The sequence below is a fragment of the Arvicola amphibius genome, chromosome 11, assembly GCF_903992535.2.
Source record: "Arvicola amphibius chromosome 11, mArvAmp1.2, whole genome shotgun sequence".
Taxonomy (NCBI): domain Eukaryota; kingdom Metazoa; phylum Chordata; class Mammalia; order Rodentia; family Cricetidae; genus Arvicola; species Arvicola amphibius.
In genome coordinates this window covers 40,999,988-41,015,137 of record NC_052057.2, presented here as the reverse complement: position 1 = coordinate 41,015,137, position 15,150 = coordinate 40,999,988, and the positions used below count along the sequence as shown (strand labels likewise).

Sequence of the window (15,150 nt, the reverse complement as noted above, 5' to 3'; positions counted from 1 at the left end):
CCTGGAGCTGGAGATAAGCAGCACAACTGACAATGTGGGTGCTGGGAAGAAGCCTGTGTCCTCTGGAGGAGCAGCAACCTCTGAGCCTTCTCTTTAGCATCTCTCCACCTTAGTTTTTGAGACAATGCCTCTCACTGGACCGGGACTCACTGCCAGCTAGCCCCTAAGATAGAGCTGTCCTGGATTCCTGCCTCAAGCACCAGGCTAAAGACCCATACCACAAAGATTTATAAGGGTGCTAGAGATTGAATTTTGGTTTTTATGCTTGTGCAAAAGTAGGTCATCAATTGAGTCACCTCTCCAGCCCCCAATTTTTCTGTTATTCTGAGATAGGGTCTTACACTGCACCCAGGCTGGCCTTGAACTCACAGCATACAACAATCTTCCTGGGTTAGCCTCTTGGGTGCTGGGATAAGCCACAATCTGCAGGAGAAAATTAATTTTTTTAAGGGTTTCACTATATAGCCCTGGCTAGCCTGGAGCTGACTATGTAGTCTAGGCTGACCTCACATTCACGAGAGATCTACCTGCTTCTGCCTCTGCCTCTCTGTGTAGTTAGGCTGGTCTGCAACTTAAGGATCCACCTGCTTCTGCCTCTTAAATGCTGGGATTAAGGCATGCACCATTATTGATAGTGTTGAAAATTATTTTCTAAAACAACATTTTTAACAAATTAGAAGTAAAAATTTGAATGTATATTATTTTTGAGTAAGATCTATTCTACTTTTCAGTGTCTATCCATGCAAGGGCATGTGGGTCTGAGTGACAAGAACACCAGACAGCCTGGAGGAGGCCTAAGGACCCACTGTGGGCTCTGGGGGCTGAACGTGAGTCCTCCAGGAAAGGAACATGCATTCTTAACTGCTGCACCACCAAATGTTCATTTTGTTTATGATTCAGAGTAAGGATGTGAGATACAAGGTGAATGATGGGGACCCATCAAATCATAAGCAACCCTCTTGCTCACTCACAACAGCCTTCACTACTTCAAAAGGGAAGTGCATTTTTCCTGACCACAGTGGTTTTCTCCTTAGCCAAGAAGTCCACTGAGCCAGCCACTAGCATGTAACAAACTCAGGAGCAAACTCACATCTCGCCCTTGTTCTTGTCCTTGAGCCACTGATGCAGTGTGTGACTGTTGAACTGCAGCGCGCCCTTCAGGCCTCCTTTGCACTGGATCTGCATGATGGTGTGAGAGTTCCTCACCACTTCGATGAGCCCCACACAGTCCCCAATGGAGAGACAGCCGTAAGGTAGCATTCTGGAAAATTGACAAAGGCGGGACTTTAAAACAGCAAATGTTTTTGATTGAAATTAAATCCCCAATTCTCTCCCTTTCTTTAATCCTTTCATGCAGTCCCTTGTTCTGTCTTAAATCCTGGCTTATTTCTTTGTTGATACACACACGCATGTACACAATCTTCCTAAATATTTAAGTACAACCTGTTCTCTATGTACAAAATGTCACTTGTACGTATGTTTTCAGGGCAGACCATTTGGTACTGAGTAACCAAACGAGGGGTCTCCCCTGGGAAGACGGTCTCTCACTTTCAGATTTCCGTAGCTGTCCTTGGTCTTTGTTTAGGACTGAGGCCTCAGATGACTTTCCTCTTCCATGTTAGCATGTCTACTGCTGACTGACATCTTTGTTCAATAAAACTGCAAATATTCTAGTAGGCCAAAAATATCTATATTAAATTAGTAAATTTAACATGAATGACCTTTATTGTCTTAACTTATTTCTCTCTATTTTTTTATATTGATAAACCTATTCCTAAAAATGTATGAGTTCAGCTAAAACCAAATCATTGTGTATTAACAGATCATTTCATATGGAACAAAACAACTTATCCTAAAAAAGCAGTGAGGGAGGCTGGAGAGATAAATGGACCAACAGTTAAAGAGCACTGGTTGCTCTTTCAGAGGACTCAGGTTTGGTTCCCAGCACCCACATGGTAGCTCACAGCCATCTGTAACTCCAGTTCCTGGAGACCCTTCCAGGCATGCATGTGGTGCATCAACACACGCGCTGGCAGAACACTTGTACACATAAAACGAATGAAACAAAAAGTGAAAAAAAATGTCTTTATGTCTGGGTTTGATGGCCAACTGTTTTTATTCGTTCCGGGCGGTGGTGATGCATGCTTTTAATCCCAGCATATCGAAGGCAGAGGCAGGTGGATCTCTGTGAGTTTGAGGCCAGCTTGGTCTACAAGAGCTAGTTCCAGGACAGCTGAGGTTGTTACAAAGAGAAATCCTGTCACAAACAAACAGACAAACCCTGTCTCAAAAATAAAGATTTATTCATCCATTGATTATTTTTATGTGTATGTATGTGCCAGCATGAGTTCACATGATTCACATGCATGCATGAACATGCAGAGATTAGAAAAGGGCATCAGATCCCCTGCAACTTGAGTTACAGAGTTATGAGCTGCCACGTGGGTGCTGGGAACCCAATAAAGATTAGCAACTACTATCAAACACTGGCCCCCATCTCTCTAGCCCCATGCCAGCGGTGTTACTTACATTTCTATAAGTAACAGACATGAGCGGTTTTTCTTATGTTGATGATTGTTTTGTTATCTTTTTGAAACAAGGTCTTGCCTTGTGGTTTAGGCTGGCCTCAAACTCAAGATCCCCCTGTCTCAGCGTCCTGAATGTATGGTTACAGGTATGTGCCATCACTCTTTAAGTTTTACACATGATGCTTTAATTAAGACATGAGAAAGATCTACATACAGGCATGCAGCCAGGAAAAGGAAGAACAAAGTGATTTTTTTTAATACTATTCTATAATTAATAAAGATATTCAATTTGCAATGTGGACTATAAAACTGTACTAATAAGCTTCATGCTTTTACATCTAAATTGACTTTGTCTGAATGTGTGTTTTAACATTAAGGACATTATGTGTTCCTGTACGCGTCATTTAGAAGATATCATGACTTGTAAGTTTCATAGATTTTCTAAATGCTGGTTCTTTTTTTATAATGGCATAATAAATTATATGTGTGTGTGTGTGTGTGTGTATATGTTTGTTTTTTGAGCCATGGTCTTACTGAGCAGCCCAGGCTAGTCTGGTACTCTTCCCTGTGAAGTCAAGTCAGCTGAACTCTTGCCAATCCTCTTGCCTTATTAGTCTCTCAAATACGGGGTTACAGGCATGCGAACCATGCCCAGCAACAGTTGTTAATGCTACCACTAATCTCATTCAGAAAAGTCTAATTTGGGGAATAATCGTAAACAGGATTTCCACAATTCTAATTTTTCCCTCTAAAATTCAAACTTTATCACTGGCAATACATACTGCCATAGTTTTCCTATGAGAGACACGTGAGGGGGTTCATTTTTAATGAAAACACTCACCAAAGAGCCTAGATGAATTATGCCTGTCCATTAGATGTTTGTTCTGGTGCTTTTGGAACAGGGATTTGCTACGTAGCCCATGATGGCCCTGGTCTGGTTAGGTAGTCACGTTGGCCTTAACTGTGGATTCCCCTACTTAATCTTCTGACTTCAGGGCTTAAATGCATGTACCTATACTTGGTCATCAGTTTGTTTTAAAATAAAAATGGTATTTCATGAAAAGCAGCTTACAATCCAGAAATGCTCATCTGTGACCTACGGTGTTTGGGGTGCGGAAGAAAGTGATTTTAGTAGGGAGGTTCTATCTTGTTATACTGAGTATTAAAAAGAGATAAGCAATGCCTGCAGTCAAGGGGAAGCCATGGCGCTGACAGATGCATGGGCTCTGGAGCAATTCTCCTCTGTGGTCAGAGCTGGAAGAGCTGCACATCTGGAGTGTCCCTGCTGGTCTTTCAGACTTCCTTTGTTCCAGATTCCCTGACTATGCTCCTTCCTTCCTTCTAGATGGCAGGGCATACACTGTGCTATTTTATGTTGAAACTATGTCATCTCTGATTTTACAGGGGTTACAGTTAGAGGCTGGCTTTGCTCAGTCTTTGGACTTTTAAACAGTACTGAGATGGTAAAAGACCACAGAGACTATGGACTAACTGGACTCTGCATCCTGGTATAACATGGAAGCCTATAGGGACAGTGAGTGGACTGTGGTGTCTGGAAGGAGAACTACCCCCGAGGCTCATACACCTGCATGCTTGGTCCCCAGTTGGTGAACTTGAGAAGGATTAGAGGTGTGGCCTTCTTGGAGGGGATGTGTAGGTGTGGGCTTTGAGGTTTCAAAAGTTCAGTGTCTCTCTCTGCCGGCTGGGAGGTAGGTAAGGATGTGAAGCTCTCAGCTACTGTTCCAGCGCTCTGCCTGTCTGCTTTCTGCTGTGATGATAATGGAACAACCCTCTAAAACTGTAAGTTACAGCCCCCCCCCCCCATTAGGTGCTTCCTTTCAGAAGTGCTGTCTCTTCAGTGACCAGATATGAGTGTCCATCAGACAAAAGCACTTCTGAGCAGACAGCTTCTCCTGTGTGACTTTAAAGATTGCAAGAATCAAGTCAGAGAAGGAAGTGCTATAGCAGCAGTGGCTATGAGAGGCATACACACATTCCTGTGATATTAGAGGACGAGAGCACACAAGTGATCATCAGAGAACACTGGATAGAACTGAAAATTGGTAACGACTTCAGCTGCTTTCCTAAGTTTGCCACAACATTTATTAAAAGGTAAATTACTAAATTTCTTATGAATGACACACTTGTTTCTGAACTTCAATATTCTTAAATTTCTATTTGTGTTTGTACGTATGCACATAACTGTGGGTGGCTGTGGGGGTCTAAGGGGTACTGGATTCACTAGAGCTGGGGTACACAGGCAGCCTGCAAGCCACCCATGTGGGTGCTCGCAACCAAACTCCGCTCCTCTGCAACAGCCAAAGCTTATTCACCACACCGGGGCTACCTGTGGCGCTTCATGTCTGAACTAAGTCTCTGCTACTGAGGGTGCCATCCACGGCACGGGCAATCTTACGGCACGCATGAGACAGTTCTTTTCACTTAGGGGAGTCTCAATCAGCTGCAGGGCCAAAGCAAGAAAACAGATGAAAAGACAATTAAGATAATCTCTTAATCACTATTGCACTTTTTTTGATTTTGCAAATATTTTAATATAAGCTTCTAGACTTTCTACCATTAAGACTTTATTGGTAGTGGAGAGTGGAGGCAACATACCTTAAATCTCAGTACTCAAGAGACAGGTGCATCTCTGTGAGTTAGAGGCCAGCCTAGTCTACAAAACAGAGTTCTAAGACAGCCAAGAGCTGGTTACAGAGAACTCTGTCTCAAAAAAAAAAAAAAGGATATTTTCATTAAGACTTTCGTTCATTCTCTTAAGAAAATTTTCATTCCATGCTTTGATTACTTACCGAAGGTCAAGACCTTGGTTTTGCCAAATGTTCTCCATAATTCGGATGATCTGAAGTGTTAACATATCTTGCCGCAAATCTGAAATTCAAAAATGTATAGCAAACTTAATGCCACATCAACACTTTTGTCAGAAAGAGCTATATTTAATCTTTAAAATAATTCACAAGACAGCAATGTTTTAAGTTTTTAATCTACTTCTAGACTATTTGCATAATCATCTGGGCAATGACAAGGTATTTAAAAAGTTCCATCCTATATTTACAATATTTACCTTGTGTGGAATCCAGTGTGAGTGTGGCCTGCGATGCAATGCTGGGGTCAAGAGCACTCACTGCTGAGTGTGCTGCTCTCAGGAGCCACTGGTGAGCCTCCCTCATTCCCGTAGCCCCTTCTCCACATAAATCAGGGCCTTCTTTTAAAACAGTCTCTCAGATGACTAAAATATATTCTTTGTCTGGTGGTTCTTTCATCCATTTTTGCCATATCTGTTGAATATTCGTTGCCAGTCATCTTTAAGCTATAAGAGGCAGGCTCTGCCATGGTCCCAGGGTCCAGCACACAGAATAATTAAGGAAGGGATGCTATGCATCTGCCACGCACACATGAAATAAGCCAAGCAGACACTGACTCCAGAGCTCCTGATTCTGAAGGAGATCAACTTCCACCTCAATTATGAAGGCTGACAGTCAGCTGGAGGTTGAGATTAGGTCCTGACAGATTGGCACCTATTCCCATAAGGACTTTTTGAGATAACTTTTTTCTTTTTTTTCAAACAGTCTCATGTAGCCCAGGCTAGCCTTGAATCGGATATTTAGCTGTAGACCTTGAACATCTGGCCTTCACCTCTCAAGTGCTGCGATTATAGCTGTGTGTCAAACAACTTTGATGGAAAGACTGTTTCGCCAGAGAATCGACCACCTTAGCTCATCTTAGTTCTGCCCTTCACCACCCTCCTGTAACGCCAGCCTTCTCTTAAGCATACAGATACACTTCTTTCTCCTGTTTACTCTAGCTTCTGCTGTTTAATCTGTAGTCCACCCAGGAATGAATGAGGGCAGACATATGTCATTTTTTTTTTGCTTTCCTACTCACTGTGAGATTAGGAAGGATTACTAGACTTAGAGTTACAGGGGTCAACCTTCAGTTATTTCCCTGGTTGCTAAGATATACGACAAGTGAGTTCCTTGTGGCAAGAGTCTACCTTCAAGTCAGATGAGGGGAGTTGAGAAGTATCTGCATATATCTACTCTCTCCAGGACCTGGGTTCAAAGTCATTATAGCACAATATCCCATTTCCCAAAGTCCCCCACATGAAAACTGCAAAACCTGAGGCACTGTAATATTCTACACTTTACACAGCCATCTTTAAATGGCTCTCAAAGTCCCATGGTTCCTACACATGTCTACACGTCCCCGTGTGTAACAGCAACATGTATCGGCACGGGCTTCGCTCTCTCACTCTCATCCCGCCATTTTAAGATGATCTCATTGTTCTGAAACAGCAGCTCCGACATGATGTCTGGGTTCTCCGCCAATTCAAACCACAGTGGCCTTTTTGCAGACGACATAATTCGACACTCTTCAGCCTGTAAGACAGTTGGAAGACTTTACCAGGCACCTTAGTTTTTATACTTTTGGTGCTTTGGGTTTATTTTAAAGACATATACAATATAGCTTTTTGAAGTGTTACAAAAATTAAAGCTTTTCCAAGAAAAAATAATCTTAAAAATGTTTACATAAATTTTCAACCAATCTAAGAACACATCATTGGTTTTATATAGACCATTCCCTCTTCTGTGTATGATATCACAACGTCTAACCACAGAAAGATTTAAACTATTGTTGAAGTAGCAGAAACTGATTCTAAATGAAGACAGGTCTAGTTGAGGCTATTTTACTACTGCTGATTTACAAGGACTGGAGGAATGGATTTTGTTAAGTACTTATTTAACTTAGTTTTAACTTATTTTTTTCCAAAAAAGTACTTGTTTAAACATGACAATAAAGGACATAAAAACCTTACCTGAGGTTCCCTAGTTGATGAGCAGGGTTCAGAGGAGACAGAAAACCCTGCAGAGCATCCATGAAATCTGGCTGTCTCATCTGTTCAACCAAAAACTTCATCTGTACCTGATAAAAAAGCACAATCCGTGTGAGAAGTGGAATTCGTGTGGGAAAAGCAGCTGCTGCTTCCTTCACACACTGAGAATGCAGTGCCTTCATCCCTAGGCCGGGCTAACTCGGTGACGTCCATGGACTTGGAGCATGGTTCTGGGAGACAAGCTCTGCCAGCTTCCATAGCTCTAAGCAAGGTATTTATTCAAGCACTACCTACAGACCAGCTGTGGTTTTTGTAAATCAAAGTGCATTACACACACTGTCCTGCCATTTGTATACTGGCTGCTTTCACAGCTGAGTTCAGTAGGTAAGGCCAGATTATGTGATCTGAGAAGTATTTACTTGACTTTCAATGAGAAGTCTGCTGATCCTTATTTGAAGAAAAACAAAAGACCAGGCTACTTTTAGATCTGAATTAATATTCTTACTTTTAAGGCTTCTTGAGAAACTTGAAGCATTCACACTGTTAGGAGGACTAAAGGATCTGGAACCCATTTGATGCGCAGGCTCTCACGCTACATGCAGTTCACATTGTGAAGACCTAGCCTAGCCATCAACTCAGAATTACCAAGCACGTCCTGATATGTTTTTAAGGAAACTTTCATGTACTGAAATATAAAATGTGACAGAATCAAAGCTACAGGCTAGGAAGTCGTAATTTCCCATTGGAATTTAAATAATAAAGCTATTTCTCTATATTAAGTGAATGGCTAGAAAATCTCATACCACTGACTAGGCAGTGCTTTTGAGTAAAGGCATAAAAGAAAGACACCTCTGTCTGCTCTAACATAAGCACACAGCTACCCACAGGAACGGTTTGTATCCCAGAGTGGAACTTCAGTTCCTCACCGTAATGCCATCTCAGCTGACAAGTCACTGTGTGATGAATTCCAATTTCCTAATGAGACTGCTGCACAAAGTCAGTGTGTGCTATGAAGACTAGAGCGCAAAGAAATGCTAGCACTTAACAAACTATCTGCTGTAAAGCTTTTCAAACTACTGCAATATAATCATTTTTCTCAAAGCAGTCCCACTGTCCATAATCACCATGTCAGAAACAGAACAATTCATTTTAATTTTTCTTTCTTTTTACATTTATTTACTTACTTATTTGCATGCACCACACAGTACACCAAGTTTGGTTTATACGGTGCTGAGGTCTGAACTTGTGCGTTCATCCATCTCGTATCATACATCATTCACATATTCATATATCACCAATAGCTAAATCCTTGCCTTTCCCTATCTTTACTACTAATCTATATTTGAATCTATATACCACACAACTTTAAGAGTCAATTCAATAACATATTTTAAGGAATCTAAATTAATACAGTAGTTTTTAGATTAATTGCTCAACTTTAAAAAACCCATTTTTCTGTTCTTTGCTTTTAGGACTCACTGGTGGATGGATTTTCCTGTTTCACTGGAGGGGAGGCACTGTTTGCTTTTCAGCTGGCAGTGATGGGTAAAGGTCCTAGGAACCTTGAGTACAGCAGATGTTTACTGAGTCCAGTTAAACTCACTACTTGTTTTCAGGGTCATCATCAAGATTACAAATGAGGTAAGAAAAGACCATTTAATTACTCCAGCTCCATAGACAGAGCACACAGTGGCACCCTTATGTTCAAGAGAGGAGAACAGGAACTTTGCTCAGGTCATGTGACTTAACTTCCTTCTGCACAGCCACTGTATTCAAAGTATTATTTCTATTTTGCAGTTGAGGAAAATGAGTCTTAGGACCCTACATAACTATATGTAATCACAAAGTTGGAAGACAGTGGAAATTTGAGTCCAATTGTAAGGACCCACAATCTATGTGTATACTGGGCTTTTTAACGTAACTCAGGCCCACTTCTAGAGTCCAAAGTCAACGGAAAGTCATTCACATACCTTTTGTGTCTCATCCTTCTTCTCCTGCTTGAGGATGTCGGTCAATTGATGAGCTTCTCCATGGCCTCGACTTGTCTGTTCAGGTGCTTCAGATACATCCCACAGGCACGGCAGTAGGACTCCAGCAGCAGGCCAAACCTCTGACTAACAGTCTTATTGTGCATTTCAGATCTACAGGAATAAGCAAGATTTATTTATGTGTATATACAGTTTTGCTAATTTTTGCTCATTTTATGTATATGGGTTTTGCCTGCACATACGTCTGTGTACCATGTGTATTCAGTACTTGTGGAGGCCCAGAAGCGGATGCTGGGTCTCCTGGAGCTACAGCTGTAGACTGCTGTGTTCTCGTCACGGAGACATTGCTTCAGCCCTACAAAGCTCTACAAGGCGAAACTGTAATCTTGATCAAGAGGCTGTGCTAGGAAAATTGAATAATGCAGACAGGAAGTGCGCTTGGATTTGATTCTAATTCGGGTATCAACCTACATATAGTCTTAAATGAACATATACACGTTCTCAGAAGATACGGAAACCCATCTTCTAGCCCAATAAATGTTTTAATCAACAATACAACGATTAAAACACCAATTTAGAAGAAAATAATCAAGTGTTTCAAGTAGTTCTTGGCCCCATATAATTTAATAAGCAACTATGTATTTTACTGATCTAGGTTTATTTTGGCAACTAATTCCAATGTAAGATACAAAGGAAAAAAACAGGAAAGTAGAATAAAGTAAACTGAGGCAGGTAAAAACTCTCTGAGTTCTGAGATTCCTGGAAGCATGTTCATACATTCCTAACTGTCTCTATTTAAAACACATTTTAAACATTTTAAACACAGCTTCTCTAGATACCAACTTTACTTAAAAAACAAACAAACGAACAAACAAAAGCCACACTAGACCACAAACCTGTTTCTAAATTTCCTAAAATCTAGGTGGTTATGGCAACTCTGAGTACTTTATCATACTGCATAAAGTAGTCTTTCACCCCTGACCCCAACCTCCCTCTCCTTCTCTGGAGCAAGAATTGGCCTAGTAATTGTGATCCCCCTGTCTCAGCTTCCTAAAGGTCCTGGGATCAACTTGGCAAAATCCACTTTCATTTTTAAATCTTATTTTCTAACAAGAAACTTTGGATTCTGCCATTACTGTTCTGAATTCCAAGGTAAGATCCTTGTTTTGAGACAACTTCATCTATGCATACAGTGAAATATCACAACATGAATTTGCATCTGGCAAATTTTACTTGGCTCAAAGTGGAAGCAAAACCTTTGAAAATATTTGCAATAACAGTACAGAATTCAGTTATGACTTCTGTTGCTCATTTAATTCCAAAGAAAAGAACAGGCTTGAAACAGCTTTCCAGACAGATAAGGCAGCAAGATTTATGCACTTATTTGGGAGGTGAGTTATACATATCTAAAAAATTCAGTAGAAAAAAAAATATGACTTACTTTAAATGCCAAAAGAAAAAATGGCCAATCCTTTGATTTGTCAACGCTTTCTTGAGTAAAAATCTCACAAGCAGGTTATCCAAATATTGTTCATATTTTAAGACCTGAGAAATTAGAAAAAACAAAAACAAAAATTCAGATGAATCAGGCCCATTTCTGCATGGCTGGACTTTTAAAAAAATGTTATAAACAAAGTAGCTCCTACCATTAGTAATAAATATTTTTTTTTAAAAAAGCATAAAACTAATGCTACTGCTTTGATAAGCTATACAGATGTGGCGTAAAGTATTTTCAGTTTCCAGTGTCTTACCTGCACGAGCTGAATGAGGTACTGAGAAAGTTTGTCATCTGTTAAGTATTTTTCCAAGCACCGAACGGCAAAACTCCGAACCATGGGATCGGGGTAATTACAATCCAGAAGTTCCATGGCCTGCTCAGGCTTGATTGGAGGCCAGTCTTTGACTAAGCAGTACATCTGTGGGCAGAGAAAGATGGTACATCATATGTAAAACCTAAAGCAGCTTTAACATTTGACTTTAAAATTAGTCTAAAGCCAAATGTGGTTGCAAATTCCTTTGGGAGGCAGAGGCAAGAGGATCTCTGAGTTTGAGGTCAGCCTGGTCTATACAGAGAATTCCAAAATAGCCAAGGCTGTTTGTTACACAGAGAAACTCTGCCTTGAACCCCCCACCCCACACACCCTTTAAAAATAATTAGTTTCATATATAAAATGATTATGACTGGTATTTCTTAATTATGACATCATAACAATTTATATCTAAGTCGATGCAGATTTTCTGAGAATTCATGATTTAGGGAACATACAGGTTCCGTGAGAGCACCTAAAGGCTCTCACCTGGGCTACTTCATCTCTGGAATTCCACTTGACAGACAAAAGCAACTTGGGTAGGATTTCAGGAATAGTTACACAGTAGTGTCTGTTAGGGAAGACAATAGAGAACATGTTATAGGAAGTTTCAAACATCTAATTCCCCCATCATACATCTATAAGAAGTTCTAAGCTTATTATTACTATTAGCTATCTGAAAAAGGCCAACTTGTGTTGAAGACTATGGTTGTACATACATTTACATGTCCTATGCATTACATTAAAATGATAAAGACCAAGAATTCAAATGGAGGATAAATTTTGCTGACAGTTTAAGAACAATCATGTATGTGTTACTCTTGCTCTTTCAGCACTCAATTGTTTACTTGTGACCCCATGAGCTTACATTGGACAAAGCGTGTGCTTCACAGAACTCCTGCAGATCTGAACTACAACTCCCTCCGTTAGAGCCATCAGTATGGGGAGCTAGCCGATGTGTCCCATAGTGATAGGGGGAGAGGACTTCTGCAGACTGTCCTCTGGCCTTCACATGTATACTGTGACACACGTGACCTCCGCCCCACAATGATAAATAAAATATAATAAAGAAAAAAATATACTAGTGTTCCAAGCAGCAACATGATTTACAAATGAGGATAAAGCAGTATTTTCTTCCTCAAAGAGAAGGGAAAGGAACTTGCCAAATACAGCATCTAAATCAATGAAGCCATAAGTAGCTTGTCTAAAGTGTGCATGTGTGCATGCATGCGTGCGTATGTGCTCCTGCTTGAATATTACTTTAAAAAAATCTAAGACAACAATCTGTCAGTCTGAGGCTATAACTGAGCGGTAGAGTATGCGCTTAGTCTGCAGAAGGCTATAGGCTAAATCTCCATCACCAATTTATTAACAAGGAATTTAAAAAGCTTGAGGATGGGAATATACCCAGGTTACCTAACATGCACGAGGCCTTGGGCTTCACCCCAATTCCTAGGACCTTGTAAACCAGGTGTGGTAACACACTTGCAATCCTAGTATTTGGGATGTGGAGACAGAGGATCAGAAGTTCAAGAGCCATCCTCACCTATAGTTCAAAGCTACCTTGGGCTGCAATCCTGCCCCAATAACAACAAAAAGAAAGAAAAAACAAAACAACTCTTAAATGTTTAAGTTTCAACACAGCATGTGTCTCTAGAAAGAAATGTCTATCCATACTTTTGAAAAAGTCAACATAAGAAAAATAACAATTAAAATACATTTTTTTTACTCTACTGGGTATAGTTAAAATGTATGTTTATGTATATATGTATGAATATGGCAAGAACAAACCAGAAGTGATAGATGGGTCACACCTGTAATCCCAGCACTCAGGAAGCAGGCTGAGGTGGAGGGATTTCAGGAACAGAGGCAGCTGGACTTTGCAGTTAACTCAAGTCCAGCTTGGACTACATGCTGGTCACTCCCTTGGCTTCCTGCCTTGAGACCATCATCCCAAACACTTGCCTGTGGCTCCATAGGAAGTCTTTCTCTTGTTCAGTGATTTCAGAGAGTGGGTCCCGGGTGCAAAGTGCTCGAAGCTGTTCTTTGTCATTTTCTCTTAGTTCATTGTCTCTGGCGAGTCGGTTACTCTGTAAAGTAAAGTATAACTTTACACAGGTTTCTTTGAGACTCATCAGTGATATGTCTTGAAAAGCAAATAAACTTTTAATAAAGCTCACATAGCTTATTAACACAAAATAATTTATTCTTCCCACGGAACCAATTTAAAACAGTATTTGTGAAGCAATGCAGTCACATGGCCACCATGCAGTCAGGTGAGACCAGGACGAAGGGAAGGGGGCAGCTCGTCCTCTCCCTGATGGGGCCCCCTACTACCCCACTAACTGCAGCTTCATAATGCATCTGGCAGAACAGAGCCAGAAGCAGCATAATAATAAAATAAAAATGCTAACTCTTTCATGTTCCTTGCTAAATCATCCGTGTAACTGTTGATAAGCTTTTAAGTTTAAAAAGCAAATTAAGAAAGATAAAAAAGATGAATTAACTCGTTAAAGCACTTGCATTCAACATTAAAGAACTAAGCAGAAAGTAACAAACATTATATAATCACATGTAATAGATTTATTCTCTTCAAATACAGATAGATTATTTGCTTCTGAGTCTTTGAATAACACCCCAAATAATCCCAAAGTGTCACCATGTAAAAATAAAACAAACAAAACAAGAGTGTCTGTAAGATGGCACACTGACTGGATCAAGACGCTTGCCGTCAGGCCTGACAGCCTGGGTTTGATCCCTGGGATTCATTCACATGGTGAAAGGAGAAAACCAGCTCCATCAAGCTCTCTCTGACCACCACAGGTAAGCTGAGGCATGCACACTTACTTCCCACAATTAAAAAAATGAGATGTAATAGATCATCTGAATAGATATTAATACTCTAGCCTTTGGAACAGTATAAACAAAAAGAGTCCTCTGTGTTAGTTGGTCTTTATATATCGATGCATCCTGAAGCTACATAACAGGATGAGGAAGGACATAACCCTTCAGTAAGCATCGGTTCTGTGTGTGCTGTGCCCTGCTTTGCTCTTCCTGTTAGGCTTAAAAGTAGATCCTACTCAGAGAGCACCCAATCTAGTAGGAGAGTTTCTTTTAAAGGTGAAGAAGCCAGTGAGAAACGCCCATGGCTAAGGGGAGGACCACAACAGATGAGGGGTCAACACATGAAACTGGCAGCTCAGGTTGAACGCTTTTAGTGATAATACCTAGGGGATGGATGCCATAGCTTATTCTACGTTTTGTAATAGTTTCTGCAGCTGTTCTAAAGCAGAAGGGAAGTCAGTTAGGAGGCTACTACATGGTCCAGACAAGAAACCTGTTGTCTTACTATCATCATCACTATCATCAGCATCCAATGGATGCCATCGCTTTTATAGTTTTTAAAATGTTTATATGTTAATATAAAATAATTTACAGAAAAATCAGAAAAACCCATTTTATTATATATTTTAACAAGAATCTATTCATAACAAACTAAAGTTTTCTCCTACGTGCTTCATTCTGAATTATCTTTGTTAAACTGTAAATAACACTGTCAAAACAACACTTGACACTGAGGGTTCATACTTTTGTTGAAAACATCAAGATGGTTATTTTTCTCGCTCAACAATTATAATAAACATTCCATTTTACATTTATATTTGTAAATCACATGATCATGGAATGAATTCTGCATCACCTTTTCCCTTTCACAGGCCTCTGTATAAACATTTGCCTTCTGCATTTCTTCATGGAGAAATATATCAAGTCACTGTTGATGCCCAACAATGCAATGATTAGTTTGGATAGTCAGCATGACTGGACTGGCAAAGCGTTGGTTAGTCAAGCACACAGTGGCTTTGAGACTCTCCAGACGGATGAGAAAGAGAAAGGAAGGACTACCCTGATGGGAGCATCAGCCAACAGATGGGAGGGAGACAGGCCTCCCCTTTCCTTCCCATCAGCTCCCCGGA

At 40.4% G+C, this 15,150-nt stretch overlaps 1 protein-coding gene across 1 annotated transcript in view; it reads right to left on the bottom strand.

Moving 5' to 3' along the window:
- Nucleotides 1–15,150, bottom strand: part of Pik3ca (phosphatidylinositol-4,5-bisphosphate 3-kinase catalytic subunit alpha) — a 75,669-nt gene that overhangs the window by 4,804 nt on the left and 55,715 nt on the right. The window contains 10 exon segments of the mRNA XM_038347532.1: nt 1,091–1,261; nt 5,339–5,417; nt 6,799–6,925; nt 7,350–7,469; nt 9,351–9,394; nt 9,397–9,521; nt 10,810–10,913; nt 11,120–11,284; nt 11,666–11,747; nt 13,142–13,266. Coding sequence (XP_038203460.1) covers nt 1,091–1,261; nt 5,339–5,417; nt 6,799–6,925; nt 7,350–7,469; nt 9,351–9,394; nt 9,397–9,521; nt 10,810–10,913; nt 11,120–11,284; nt 11,666–11,747; nt 13,142–13,266 — 1,142 coding nt within the window.